General features: G+C 32.4%; 5 protein-coding genes across 5 annotated transcripts; 4 read left to right on the top strand and 1 right to left on the bottom strand.

Moving 5' to 3' along the window:
• Nucleotides 1-161: 161 nt before the first annotated feature.
• On the top strand, nt 162-6,535 carry elmoA (engulfment and cell motility ELM family protein; the record flags this gene model as incomplete). Its single annotated transcript, XM_020571448.1, has 12 exons — nt 162-371; nt 452-815; nt 1,104-1,306; nt 1,535-1,738; nt 2,777-2,820; nt 3,055-3,080; nt 3,449-4,578; nt 4,663-5,023; nt 5,101-5,188; nt 5,262-5,373; nt 5,447-6,262; nt 6,362-6,535. 12 exons carry the CDS (start codon nt 162-164, stop codon nt 6,533-6,535), a joined length of 3,732 nt encoding a protein of 1,243 aa, XP_020438722.1.
• A 1,271-nt stretch (nt 6,536-7,806) lies between these two features.
• On the top strand, nt 7,807-9,888 carry PPL_00417 (uncharacterized protein; the record flags this gene model as incomplete). Its single annotated transcript, XM_020571447.1, has 3 exons — nt 7,807-7,912; nt 9,056-9,663; nt 9,748-9,888. The coding sequence occupies 3 exons, from the start codon at nt 7,807-7,809 to the stop codon at nt 9,886-9,888; spliced, it is 855 nt and encodes a 284-aa protein (XP_020438721.1).
• Nucleotides 9,889-10,929: 1,041 nt separating this feature from the next.
• mrpl33 (50S ribosomal protein L33) lies at nt 10,930-11,124 on the bottom strand (the record flags this gene model as incomplete). The annotated part of the gene is made up of 1 exon (XM_020571446.1): nt 10,930-11,124. One exon carries the CDS (start codon nt 11,122-11,124, stop codon nt 10,930-10,932), a length of 195 nt encoding a protein of 64 aa, XP_020438720.1.
• Nucleotides 11,125-11,499: 375 nt separating this feature from the next.
• PPL_00415 (villin headpiece domain-containing protein) lies at nt 11,500-12,382 on the top strand (the record flags this gene model as incomplete). The annotated part of the gene is made up of 2 exons (XM_020571445.1): nt 11,500-11,535; nt 11,750-12,382. The coding sequence occupies 2 exons, from the start codon at nt 11,500-11,502 to the stop codon at nt 12,380-12,382; spliced, it is 669 nt and encodes a 222-aa protein (XP_020438719.1).
• Nucleotides 12,383-12,897: 515 nt separating this feature from the next.
• snrpD1 (small nuclear ribonucleoprotein Sm D1) lies at nt 12,898-14,591 on the top strand (the record flags this gene model as incomplete). Its single annotated transcript, XM_020571444.1, has 5 exons — nt 12,898-12,902; nt 13,090-13,358; nt 13,450-13,509; nt 14,392-14,454; nt 14,566-14,591. The coding sequence occupies 5 exons, from the start codon at nt 12,898-12,900 to the stop codon at nt 14,589-14,591; spliced, it is 423 nt and encodes a 140-aa protein (XP_020438718.1).
• Between the last annotated feature and the right edge of the window lie 53 nt (nt 14,592-14,644).

The following is a 14,644-nucleotide window of genomic DNA, read 5'->3' as shown; positions in this document are numbered from 1 at the left end:
ATAAAACCATTTTAATTTATTTATAAAGCCAAACAAACTTTTGAATGTATTAAAAATTTCATTTTTTCTGTTGTAAAGATTGTTTTGAATCATAAAGAAGAAAAAATAATAAACAAAAGATTATATATGTATTTTAGTTAAATCTTTAATAACAAACAAAAATGAATAATACACTCTCTAGAAAGATACAAAAAGTATTAGAAATAAAATTAGATCAATCAAGTGAAGAGTTAATAGGATCATTAGATGAGTTATCTTCATTCTATCAGTTAAATTCAATTGCTGCAAGAAGAAATCTTAGAAATGATATCGAAAGAAGATATCTTGAAATAAATAATCAATTCTTGGATCAATTTACTTTATTATATAATGTAAGAATGAATGATGTGTATAATAATGAATATATATTATAGATTATTAATCATCATTATTTTCTATTAAATTTATACAGTGTGTTGAAGAATTAGTTGATAATTATAAAGAAATAGAAAAGAGTTGCAACGATGTTTGTTCACATTTCGATCAGACCAATCAGTCTTACTCTTCGATTTTGGTAGATGCAAAGAGGATGTTTGACGATCTGAAAGAGACAGAGGAGAAAGAAAAGTTTTTAGATACATTCATATCGAGGTTTAGATTGACGGAAGAGGAGGAACTGTCTTTACAGAGAAAAGATATAGATATGTCGTTCTTTGCTACTCTCGCGCGACTCTCTGACATACACCGTGAGTGCAAGTCGATACTCTCAAACACTTACCAACGACCGACCTACGAGATCATGGAGATGATTGCACAACACCAAGAGAAAGCCTATCGTAAGCTATACAGCTTCATCAAGGAGGAGTCAAAGTCGCTGCAGCTCGACACACCGGAATCCTCGAGAATTCTAGAGTTGTCGTTGAGCGCACTGCAGGAACGTCCGCGACTTCTACTCTATTGTCTCTCGGACATTGGCGAGTATCGCTGCAAGTCGATCACCACTGCATTCATCACCGCGCTCACACTGGGCGGACCAAACGGCACACCGCGACCCATAGAAATCAACGCACACGATCCGCTTCGTTTCCTCGGTGACATGCTGGCGTGGATACACCAGGCGCTAGCATCTGAACACGAACTACTCTCTACGCTTCTCGCTAAAATCAAAATAACCATACCCATCAAATCACAAATAAGAAGTTCTGCATCGCGTGACGATATCATTGATTTCAGTGATCAATCGACTTCAATTGATTCTACTACTAATACCAGTGGTGGTGGTGATAATAATAATAATACTCCAGGCGGTAGTGTTCAACAACAAAATGTTAAACCAATTCAAAAAGTTTTGGATCTATGTTTTGAGGGGGTTTCTCGTCCACTGACGATTAGGGTGGAGCAGATTCTTCAGGCGAAACCCGGCATCATTGTTATCTACAAGATGATCTCACTTTTGGATTTCTACGCGCGAATAGCATCTACTATTATCATTAACAATAAGCAGTCGGGACTATCAAAGATCCTAAATGATGCCAAGCTGTTTTGTTTGAATCAGTTCTACACGCAGATCAAAGATCACTTTGAAAAGATACATAAATCACCGAGTGCTCCCTCGATTGACTTGTCACCGACCATCGAAATCAAAGAGTCGATCAACAAGCTGAAAGAGTTGCTCACCACCTACAGCAGTTCGCTGGTGCCCGACGACGAGAAGGAAGACGAGTTCAAACCGGTCTTGACCGCCATGGTCGACCCGATAGTGAATCTCTGCACGATATGCGCAACCACCTCGAAGCTGCCGCTGCCAAGCATGGCTGTTTTCATCATCAACTGTCTGAGTGTATTGCAATCGGTGCTCTCACTCTACTCATTCACTAAGGCGCGTCTCGAGATTCTGATTGGCCAGATCGACGCGCACATGGACACACTCGTCGAGGAGCAGACCGCCGATCTTTTGAACCAGCTTGGACTCTCCAATAAACTCAGTATTCTTCAGTATCATGATAATTCCGACGCCGCCGGTACCGAGCGTACTCCACTGTCCCAGCTGCCTGGCATGGATCGCATGTCACTCACGCAATCACTCCGCCAGTTTGACACCTCACTGGAATCCAGTCTCGGATCACTGGCAATGCCATCGTGCGAGAAGATCTCCAACACCAAACTAAAGAATCTTTCAAAGCAGAGTGTCACCAACCTCATCATCTCTGCCTATTCATCACTCTATACCTCTGTACTCGAGCCTGCCAACCAATATGATGATCCCAACACCATATTCCAATATAATCCAAATCAAATTAAAAGAATGTTACATTAATATCATATAATTTTCTAATTGTTTGTTCTAACTGGTACTCTGTTTATCAAAAAATAATGAGGGATTTAAATTTTATTTGTACCTTAAAAGGTAAAAACTGACTCCATGAGAGTAGTTTGCTTAATAAAATTTTTATGTTCAATTTTGAAAAATCAGCAAAAAAAGTTATATTTTTATTTTTAAAGATTTTTTTTTGGGTTTGATTTTTTTTTTTTTGTTTTTTGACTACCCCCATTGTCATTATAATAAATTAGTGGATCTTTTTTTGCTCAATAGTAATATATTTGATTCTTTTAAAACAATAATCATTGAATTCACACACAACACACCAATAGTCTAATCAAAAATAATAAAATCAGTCAAACGTCTCTACAGCAAACAGACAAGTCGCTTCATTTAACAAGATATATATAATAAAGATACATACTTATCAAGATAATAAATATCGATAATAGTAAAATAGAAATATAATAAAGATAGTTAGAGATAGTTAAAGAAGATACTTATAAGATTGATTCGATATTGTATTTTACAACACAACACACAGCAAACAACAATTCTTAGTAAATGAAGGTTATTGTACATTATAATGATAAAACAAAAACTATTAGTGTTGATGGAAGCAGCTCTACACAGATCGAACTGAAAGAGTTGACACAGAAAGTTTGTATATTCTTTTCAATCACTGCTTTCTCCGACTATGTGTTAGCCACCATTCCAAATGGTACAATTATAGATGTAAGTAAATAATATAATAGTAACAATAACAAAAGAAAAGAGATGTGTTTTTTTTAAATGTTATATGTTTGGTAACTGTTATGTATTTAACAGTTGGTTTTAATCAAATCATGATGATACACTTTGATCAAAAATAAAGATCAATTCGATTCATTGATTTGTGATAAGATCTTATCCAGATATCATAATAATTAAAAAAAAATTATTTTTTTTTATAAAAAATTAGATCAACTTTAAAAAAGCCCAATAAGCGTGTTTTGATCAAAAAAAAAAAAAAACAATAATAAAATATCTTTGATTAGATTTATTAATGCAAACCTCGAAAACCCAAACAAACATCATCAACAAAACAACAATAGAAAACAAATTTACACTTTATCACAGATGGCTGTGAGTTGATGTTAAAGTTTATAGGTGGAAGTGGATCGAGATTTGTTTCGGCACCCTCAGCCTCCTTCATCAGAGCAGATCGCAGTAACAGGTCCGCCGTTCAAAATTCATTTTTAACAAACCATTCATCTCCTAACCAACAACACCAACAACAACAACACAACTTTTTAACAAGTAGTAACAGTAGTAATAATAACACATCACCAGCAGCAGCAACATCATCAACACCATCGACAACAACAACAAGTGGACAACAACAACAACAACAACAATCGCAATCGACTCACACTCAAACTCACAGTCCAATAATATTGGCATCTCCATTGATTTCAAGTTCATCTCCATCATCTTCTCCCTCCTCATCTTCAACCAACGTGACTGCTGCATCAACGAATATGGTCCAACCGACAACAAGCATTGCCAATGGAGCTTCACCATCTTCCAGCATGATCAATTCCTCTTCTTCTGCTTCTGCTTCCGCTTCTACAACACCAAGTCTGACACATTCACAATCACAATCTCAACTACCAACACCCACTACTATTGACTCGATTTTCAGTGCACTCCACGATTTGTCATTGAAAAAGAAGGCATTGTTTGACTTGAAAGATCTGCTCAAAGACGAGAGCAATGTGAAGCGCTTCATTGAGAAGGATGGAATTCGTGCCATCGAAGATCAAATGACAGAGCTGAGTGGCAACACTCTGGCGTATGCACTGATTGCCATACAGGCTGCATGCTCCTACGAGATTGGTGTGCATGCACTACCGAGCACATTGATTCATCGTATTCTAGCGATGATTGCAGACTCAACGGCAATCCCATCGATTACGAAAACCGGACTCTCCATCCTCTCACAGTACTGTCAAACCATACCACTGGCAGCCACCCAACTCAACAACCAATACGGCAAAGCAGCGCTTGCCAGTCAGCATCCCTCACTTCTCGCCAACATCGTAGCACTCTTGTCGTCGTCGACCGTCGACATCCAACTGAACGCACTGACGCTACTCAACATCATGCTCTCGAAATCCAACAATGAACTTCAATCACTCATTAACAAACTCGATGAATATGATATCAACATTAAACTAAAGAAACTATTTGAATCAAATGTATCACAAGAATTAAAAAAACAATTGTATTATTATCAAGTAAGTAGGAGGAAATGGAAGAATAATAATAGCAATGGTTACCATTTTTATTAACAAAACAAAACAACTATTTTATGAAAATAGAAACACAAATTATCATTATTGAAAAAGAGAAAGAATATTGCATACAATAAGGAATTGGAAGAGCATGAAACATTACTTTTGAAATTGTGGACTACAACCTATCCAGATGTTAAATTGGAAACACGTGTCAGTGAACAATGGAAGTTACTTGGATTTCAAGGTACCGATCCAGCAACAGATTTCAGAGGAATGGGTATTTTTGGTCTTGAAAATCTACTTTATATTGCAGAGAATCATACCGATCAGTTTAGAAAACTCATATCAAGTCAAATCGATAGAAAAGAAAGAGATTATCCAGTTGCTGTTGCCGGTATCAATTTGACTCAAATGTTTTTTGAATTATTTAAAGTCACTGAAGAGAGTAATTAATTATTAATTTATTTACTATTTTAAATCAACTAAATAACTAACTAACCAATGAATTTATCATAACTATAGATAATCCAGAGTTTCCAATATTTCCAATTCTATTTTCACACAAGAATGCATTTGAAGAGGTATATTGTATTGCATTCCAACTTTTAGAGTAAGTTATTTTTAATATTTGAAAATTATAAACTGGAGAAATGTAACTAATAATAATACTCTTTCTTTAAAAGTATTACATGGGACACAATGAATGCTAGTTATATGGAATTCCCAAAGGTCATTGCAACTGTTAAGCAATCTATTGTTACCGCTCTAGAAACTAAACCAACTACTTTAGAAGCTGTATGTTATTATTGATAATTGTTACTCATAATTTATTATTAGACTACTTACCAATATGAAATTTTAACTATAGTTTAATTGGGCAGCTGGCGCATCAAAGAAATCAAATACTTTCCAGAATGAAGATGAAAGTTTGGAGAGTGAGGATATCAAAAAGCTAAAGAATATAATAAAAACCGATATAATGGAGGTACTAAAGACACAGAAACTGAATATACTGGCCGACGGTATCTACTTTAAGCTTCAGAAACCAGTGAAGGCAAAGACTGTGACTCACACTCATTTGTATGTGTGCCAGACTGCCGTCTCACAGGTAAATGGCGAGCTACTCTACGCGCAATGCACTGAGCCATCCAGCTCGCTTTCACCACCGGCTTCCTCAGCCGCCTCACAGCTACAACAACTGTCGCTCCAACCACCAATGTCGCCAGGCGGTGGCAGTGGCGCCAGAGGTGAGCTAACTGGTAGTGGTGGACTCCTAGACAAGACGTCGATGGGCGCCAACAGCTCATCGAATCCAGCGATGCCATCTTCGCCAACACTCACCGGCAGCGGCAGCATCAACAACCCCAACTCGTCCGGCGGCAGCAGTGCATCGGGTGGTGTTGGTGGTGGTGGTCTGTCATCATCGAATGACCCTCGCGCAGCCATGTCGTTCTCCAGCGTAAAGATCAACGATATTCACTTCCCGGCGCAGTCCGACGCGCAACAACGTCGTAAACCCGACACCAAGAACACACAGCAACAACAACAACAACACTTTTTCACCGTAAATCTTGGTCGTGAGATTGTCGAACTCATTGCAAGCACCAGAGAAGATCACTCCAACTTTGTAGACGCCATCAGATTACTCAATAACAAACAAATCGATTGTCCCGAGACAATAGAAGTATGTATTCATATTTTTTATTTTTAAATTAATTATTTAATTTGTGTGAATCCAAAAAATTAATATCTTTTTTTTTTTTTTTGTTTTTTTTTTCTTCAGGAGTATAAAATTCTTGTTAACCTCAGTATGAAACTCAAACTTCTCGATTTAGAGGGTGTTGAACTGCCAAAATCAGCCCCGAAAGTTCCACCCCCACCACCTGACTTTGCTTTTTTATCAAAAGATAGCTTATCATCACCGAATAATAGCTTTATCGCCTTTAACAAGTCTTGATAAAACGAATCAAAAAAAAACAAAAGTTAACAATTAAAAAAATCAATCATTAAAATTCTAATTCCAACGACCAAAATTTTAATTTTAAATAATAATGTTTTTTTTTTTTTTTTGATATTATTTTTTATTATTTAATTTATAAAATGCCTATTTTGGGATTTTTTTGTCTGGGTAATTACACAGGATTTGCAAACATTTTTTCTTTTAGTTTTTTTTCAAAAAAATGACTTCGCAAAAAAACACACTCACACCACACACTTGATATTAATATTTTAAAAAATATATATTTTTTTTAATTTTTTAATTTTTTTTTTTTTGTTGTAAAATTTTTTGTACTAATAAAAATAGACAAGACAATTTATAGCTATAAATTTTTTTAATTGGCCATACATTTTTGTATTAGTTTCCATTTCCTACAGTCGCTTTTAAATTTAAAATATATTATCAAACCAAAAACAAAAAAAAACAGAAACACACAGCAAAGAAGAAGCAACAATTATTTGGTTTAGCACAACACACTGTCTTTCCGGTGTACATACATATTGTATTGTTTTTTTCTGTTGTTGGTGTTTGTTTGTTTGATAGTTTTTATTAATATTAGATTGACAACAACAATAAATAAATAAATAACAACAACAACAACACACTCCTAAGTTAGTTAGTTAGTTTGTCACGCTAAGTTGTTTGTATTGTTTTGTTTTGGTTTTTTATTATTTTAGTTTATTTAAAACAAACAATCTTAAATTTAATCTTTTATTTATTTATTTATAAATTCAAAAAAAATAAGAAAAAGTTAGTTGATTCATTCAGTAGTAGAAGTAGTATCACGATAAAAATATTTATTTGTAAATCTACTGTTTTTTTTTTGGTATATCATCACCAACCACCACTATTCAACCCAATCCAATACAAGTAAAGCAGACGGAACATACAGTTTGTTCAAATCGATAAAGTTTTAACAGTAATAATAATAATAGTATATATCGTTGTAGTTAGTTGTTGTTAATCTGTAAATTTAAAATTATTATTATTAGTAACAATAATAATAATAATAATAAATATCAATATATTTATGAGAAAGGTAGGTTGGAGTTTTGTGGAATTAGATATCAAGAATGAATGTCCGTATATTAATATCATATCATATCATATCATCCTATCTTGTATGATAACTATCATATATCAATCATTATAGACTATAGAAATACTGTAAAATCCAATTCAAGTTTTTAAAAACGATAAACAATAATATTACAATGGAAAGTATAAATATGGGTGTACAAATGCCCCCAATGATGTACTTTGGTGCACCTGGCTATGTTCCAACACATATGCCAGCCTATCCATATGTTCCACAGGCTCAAAAACATCAAAGACGTAAGTTTCAAAGTTCAATCTAATTCTCATAAAAATAATTACCTTATTATTTCTATTTATTGCTATTGCCAATATCATACCATTCACGCAACTCAACACAGCACATCATAACATTCATTCACATATGTTGATTAAAACTTCAACACAATATGTTTATATATAAATTTTATTTAAAAATATTTCGAATCGCATTTAGCTTAAAATATCACATTTCCAATATATAATAATATTATATCACAACAATACTCTAAAGTGATATGTTGTTGTTGTTGTGGGTGGTTGTGTTTAGTTGAATTAAAAGAAAGTTTAATGGTTGGTGTGTGTATATATTATCAATTAATCAATCAATGTTTTTTTAATTAATACAACGATTGTTGTTGTTAATACTCTGTTTTATCTTTTACTATCAAAACTAAACACCCTTTACCCCATTCTTACTCCAATTCGTTATAACATATTCATTCAACACAACAACAAAAACAATAATAGTAAAAATGAATAATATTGGTTTTGTACGTTTTTTCACAGACACCTCTTCATTCAATTTAAATCATCAAAGAAATAAAATACTTCATTTGAAAGAAAAATCATATAATCTATTGTTACCTTTCAAACTCAGCATATATACTCATCACACAACACACCCAACAACAACAACAACACTACCACCCCACTACCACTACCACCATCACACATGATATTATTTTTATCAATTTAAATAGTTGAATCAATTTATAAATATTATCGGTAATCAACTATCACATTAATGGAATTACTCATAAATCTAAAAAATTCTCCCAAAATTTCAACACCTCGTTATTCTTTCAACATTTATCAAATTTCATCCTGTCTTTTTTTTTTTTTGGTAAATTCTGTTGTGTGTGTTTGATTTTAATATTGAGGTGTGTGGTAATCATACATAATTAAAAATATTATTTTTTTTCATTTTTCTATTTTTTTTGTTTTTGTTTTTTTAATTTTTTTTTCTTCTTAATTTATTATTCTTTTATATCATTTGTTGATGCTGTAGTTGTTTGTTGTTGGTTGTCAGTTATTATAAAGTAATTAATTTGTTAAATATCCACTATATTCATTTTTAACAATAAATAACAAAAATATTATTATTATTATTACTATCATTAGAGAACAAGAACAGATCATATAGTCATAGTCATTATCCCTATCAGAACACCTATCCAAACGGCGCTCTCGATACAGTAGTTGATATGAACCAGAACAATATGATGTCCTCGGGTAGTGTCATCACAACAACGGCAACTCTGCAGCCGCAACCAATGTACATCACGCAACCACTCGTCTATAATCAGCAACGTGTGCCTCGTAAGCGATCTTCCAGCGAGAGCAACAACTCCACCAAACGATCGAGCAACGCAAATGGCTACTACGACAAACAACACCACTACCACCACTATTCGCCATCATCTCATCACAATCACTCGCCTTCACAACAGACCGACACAAACAATTCACACAACGGGCAACTCAATAATCAGCCATTTGTCCCGAGATTCTTTACCGATCTCGACAAGGAAATGCCAGAGCTAATGAAGAAATATCTGGGTTGTGACGACGCCGCCTACGAAAACAGACACCAGAAATCCTCAATATACCCAACTTTGAAGGAGTACCTCAAAGACTTTAGTTTACACAATGAAGAGAGAAAGAAACAAATCGATAAATCTCAAAAAACAAGATGGCAAGAAATTGCCGAAAAACTTTTTACAATAAGTGTAAGTTATTTATATATATATATTCACTCGCTATTGATTTAGTTTCGATCATCATACTAACTTATTTATTTTAAACTCGTGCAGTGGCAAGAATTTAGAGAAAATGGTTTCGACTCTAATAAATCTTCTCATAGAACAGAATTGTTAAAGATGAGAGATAAGGCAATCTCTACTGGAGAGAAAGAAATGGAACAAATTATTTCAAACTACCTATACAGTGGATAGTAACCGATGGATAGTATTGACACTATCTCGTCACCTGTACAAATAAATAGAATATTATTAAAATGTTTTTTATTTTTATTAAATTTTACACCATACTCAGTGGTGTTGGTGAATCTACAAGTACGAATTGAATGAAACAAGTTGAAACACTCAAGTATAGTGAATTTCATTTCAATTGTATATGGTTGGTTGGTTTGGTTGTTGGTTGGTTGGTGTGAGACCATCGGAGATCAATCAGTGACTATTCCCTCAAAAGTAGAGAGGGTTCATCAGTGCTGACAATCTTTGGTACCCTCATAAATTATGTTTGGAATCATCAGTGGAGAGCATGGCATCTTGCAATGGCATGCTACCAACTGGATTAAGCGACTTGCAAACACAGGGTCAGCTGGTTCGACGAATATCCCTTACTCTTCAAGTCAAGACGAAGAAACTTGGTCTACCGACCCGATTTTCTATAAAATGCAAATATCTTATTTTTTATGGGATCTCATTAAATATTTTTAATAAATAAATAAATAATAAAAAGATTAAACATATATAAATGTTAAGTCATAAATATATGTTTAGATATTTGTTATATAATATGTACATATTATTATTTTAATATTGTTTTTTTTTTTTTTTTTTTGTTGTTGTGTTTGCAAAATCTAATAAATTGATTTCTATATTTTCGATTATATGTGAATTTGTTGATAAGTGTTATTGATGGTTGTATGTTGTATGTTGTATGATATTGAATGAATGAATGAATGATAGGCTTAACCTTCATTGATCTATTCCATATTATAATCGAATGCTTGACTTTTGTGTTTTTTTTTTTACTGTCACTTTGATGAACTATAAATTTAACTGTATGTGTGAATGTATGATGCTGCTGCCGTCTGTCTATCTATCTATCTATCTATCTTATTTATATATTATATTTATGTATTAATAATTAATTTACTTCTTCTTTCTGCTGATCTTCTCTTCCTATTGTTTTTTGTTTAAAATTGAATTGTAAGTATAATTTTTGATATTACTAAATCATTCTATATATTAGAGTGATTCAAAAGCTAAATCGAGTTGTACCTTGAATAAAACGTGTTGTTGAACTACTGGATCATATTTTCTGAGTAATAACTTTCTGGTGCTCAACTTTGCGCTCTTGGTTGTTGTATAGTAGAAACCAGTGTTGGCCAAACTGACCATCTTGATGATGACTGTGCTGATCTTTGTTGGTGCTGGTGCCATATTTTACTTGGTGATAGTGAATCAATATAGAACTAACAAACTATAGTTATATTATACAGCTAAAAATGATCAATCAATCAAAAAACACGAGAATGAAAAATGAATGATCGATTATTTTTTTCATTTTGTCAATAAATCGAAGTTCGTTCAAAATTATTTTTTTCCAACAAAACAAAAAACCAAAACCAAAAATATTAATGGCTTTTTTAAAAAATTTACCATCTTCCTTTAAAGATTGAATCGATAACACACTTTTAAATATCTGTATATTAAATAACCACACACACACAACAAACAAATCATCAATACCAAAATCAAATCTATTATAATAAAAACTCAGTATATACTTTGATAAAACAACAGAACAAAAACAAAATGGATGCTCAAACTGAAATAGCAAACATCAAGCAAGTAATTGTCAACCCAAACAAAACTAAGACCGATCCTACTCAACAACATACTGTTACTCTCTCTCCATCTCTTTCCCTTCTCTTTTTTTTTCATCTTTTCATCCTCCTTTTTTTATTAAATACATTCATTTAAACAATAATACTTATTTTTTAGATATATACTTATTTTTTAAATTTAATATTAATTTTCAAAATATTATAAATATAATAATTAGGAAATGGCAACAATTTTAAATTTAGCAAATTTGACAAAGGAAACCATTGCAATCAAGAAGGAGTTGGATGAGATTAGAAAAGAAGCACAAAAGATTAGTGAACAATTGGCACAAAAGAAAGCTGCACCAACACCTACAGCCACTCCAGCCGCAGTTGCACCAAAGCCAACTCCAGCTCCAGTTGTTTCAACAGCTACACCAGCATCAAAACCAACACCAGCTCCAGTCGCTGCTGCACCAAAACCAATTCCAACTCCAGTTGCTGCTGCACCAAAGCCAACACCAGCTCCAGTCGCTGCTGCACCAAAACCAACTCCAGCACCAGTTGCTGCAACTCCAGCACCAAAACCAGTAACAGCTGCAGCTGTTGCTTCACCATCAAAGCCAGTTGCCTCTGCAACACCAGTACCAAAGCCAGGTGCCGTTCTTCAAGGACCAAACCCACAGATCAAGGTAGTCGTCGATGCAGTTAAAGAGAGAGCAAAGAAAGACAAGACTTTGGACCCAGCCAAACTCGAACAATATTTAGATGAAGCAGATTTCTTGGTTGTTCTCTCACAATCCAAAGCTGAATTTAACAAACTACCAAAATGGAAACAAGATTCCAAGAAGAAAGAAGTTGGATTATATTAAACAAACAATAATAACAACAACATACCACCAATATTTAACATCTCAATCAATCAATTGTAACAACATTAATACAAGAATATAAATTATAATGTAACTTTAGTTTAAAAAAAATAAAATAATTATAACAATAATCACAGAAATCAAATTAACTTTATAAGGTTAATTTTGTTTTTTGTCGAAAAAAAAAAAATATAAAAATTGTTATATATACACAATAAATAGATTATATATTGTTGTTTATTTAAATGAAAATGACATGTATTATTATCATATTAGAATGTTATGATTAACATATTATCATACTCTATGTTTGATATGATGGTCTTCATGAAAATTTTTCAATGGTCCAATTTTAACAGTTTTGCGACTTTAGTTTTTATGAGGTTCAAAAAAGTGTGTATCTGATATCTCATTATCTCTATCACCAAACAATATAGGTGATATCCTTTTCAAATATTAGTATCCATCAATTGTATATATCAATCTGTACATATAGTATTAAAATATAGTAAAAAATGAAGTTAGTAAGGTAATATAGTGATCTTTATTTTTTTAATATGATACTTCATATTAAAAATCGACAAAATCATCAATTGTTATGATATCTTATAATAATGATAATAATAATTGATGATGATGGTCAATGTTAGTTGATAATAAAGTAATATAGGTTACTAACAAGTTCTTAAATATATATATATTAATAGATTTTTAATGAAGTTACATAATGAAACAGTTACAATCGAATTAAAGAATGGAACAATCATTCACGGTACTATTTCAGGTGTAGATGTTAGCATGAACACTCATTTAAAGACAGTAAAGCTGACGCTTAAAGGAAAGAACCCAATCAATTTAGATTCTCTGAGTATCAGAGGAAACAATATCAGATATTTTATATTACCAGAATCTTTGAATCTTGGAACTCTTTTGGTAGACGATGCACCAAAGAAACCAAAGAAGAAGGCACCAACAGGTAATTATCATTATGCATTGCTCTCTACAATTATAAATAGGTTAACTAACATTCATTCTCATTCATTCAATTAATCAAACAAACAATATAGATAAACCAGCAGCTTCATCATCATCATCATCACGTGGTGGCGGTGGTGGTGGAAGAGGTGGTATGCGTGGAAGAGGAGGAATGCGTGGAGGAAGAGGAGGCATGCGTGGAGGTAGAGGATAAACAAAACAAATCAATTGAATTATTACAAAACAATAAAGAAAAAAAAAGCAAAAAAATATAGAATTTAAAATAAAAAGAGATAGGTGATCTGTCTCTCCATCGATTCATTCAAAAACTACGATCAAGTCAACAGTGAGGATGTCAAGATAACGAATGCAGCCAACGAAACAATAGATTTACTTTTGAGGAATATGACGATTCAATTATTATTCAATATGACCCAATAGATACAAATCAACTGCATATATATTTATATATAAAGATAAATATCAAATTTCATATAAAAACAATCTTTTTTTATTTATTTTATTTTATTGTTTTTAGTAATAGTTAATTAATTAATTAAACCAACCAACCAACCGTTTTCTAATTAATAAATCAATTGATAAATATATCTATGATAATGAATCGGTTAAAATAATTTACTCATTATATGTGCTGTGGAGGTAGAGTTGGTTTATTATTATTATTTTTTTTGAATCGGTTCAAAGTGTAGTGATGTACAAATTAAGAGGCAATGCAATACAATGAATATTTTTATGATAATAAAATTTTTAGTTTTGTGTGAGGTGGTGGGTGTTAAAAATAGAAAGTATTACTTTCATTTATTCTTTAACTTTTATCAATTTTTATTCAACTCTTAAAGATCTATTGTTTGATAAAACAATACAACGTTGGTTTAATGTTAGTCTCTTATATTCAAGTAAACAAAATAATTTATCTCATTGTTAATCAATCATTTCAAAGATTTCATAATTATGATATTTTTTTTTGATTCCAACAAACAGCGGATAGACTCAGACCTTACCAATATCTGAAGAGAAAATTCTTCTTGCACTCAGATGTATGTCTTGCAAATTGTGGTCAAAATCTCTTTTAGGTGGTATGTGTCAAAAAAACCATCAGTTTAAAAAATAATATTAGGTTATTCAATATAATCAATGCCTTTCTAGCCTTTGTTGATAATTTGATTTACTTGAATTTTTATAATTAGTTGTTGTGGGTCATGTGTTCAATTAATATCATTTTTGTGATGGTCACCATTATCTTGGTTCATGCATTAATAAGGAAAT

Source organism: Heterostelium album (genome assembly GCF_000004825.1).
Source record: "Heterostelium album PN500 unplaced genomic scaffold PPL_scaffold1, whole genome shotgun sequence".
Lineage (NCBI taxonomy): Eukaryota > Evosea > Eumycetozoa > Acytosteliales > Acytosteliaceae > Heterostelium > Heterostelium album.
Note: the sequence above shows the minus strand (reverse complement) of the source record. Positions and strands in the feature narration are given on the sequence as shown.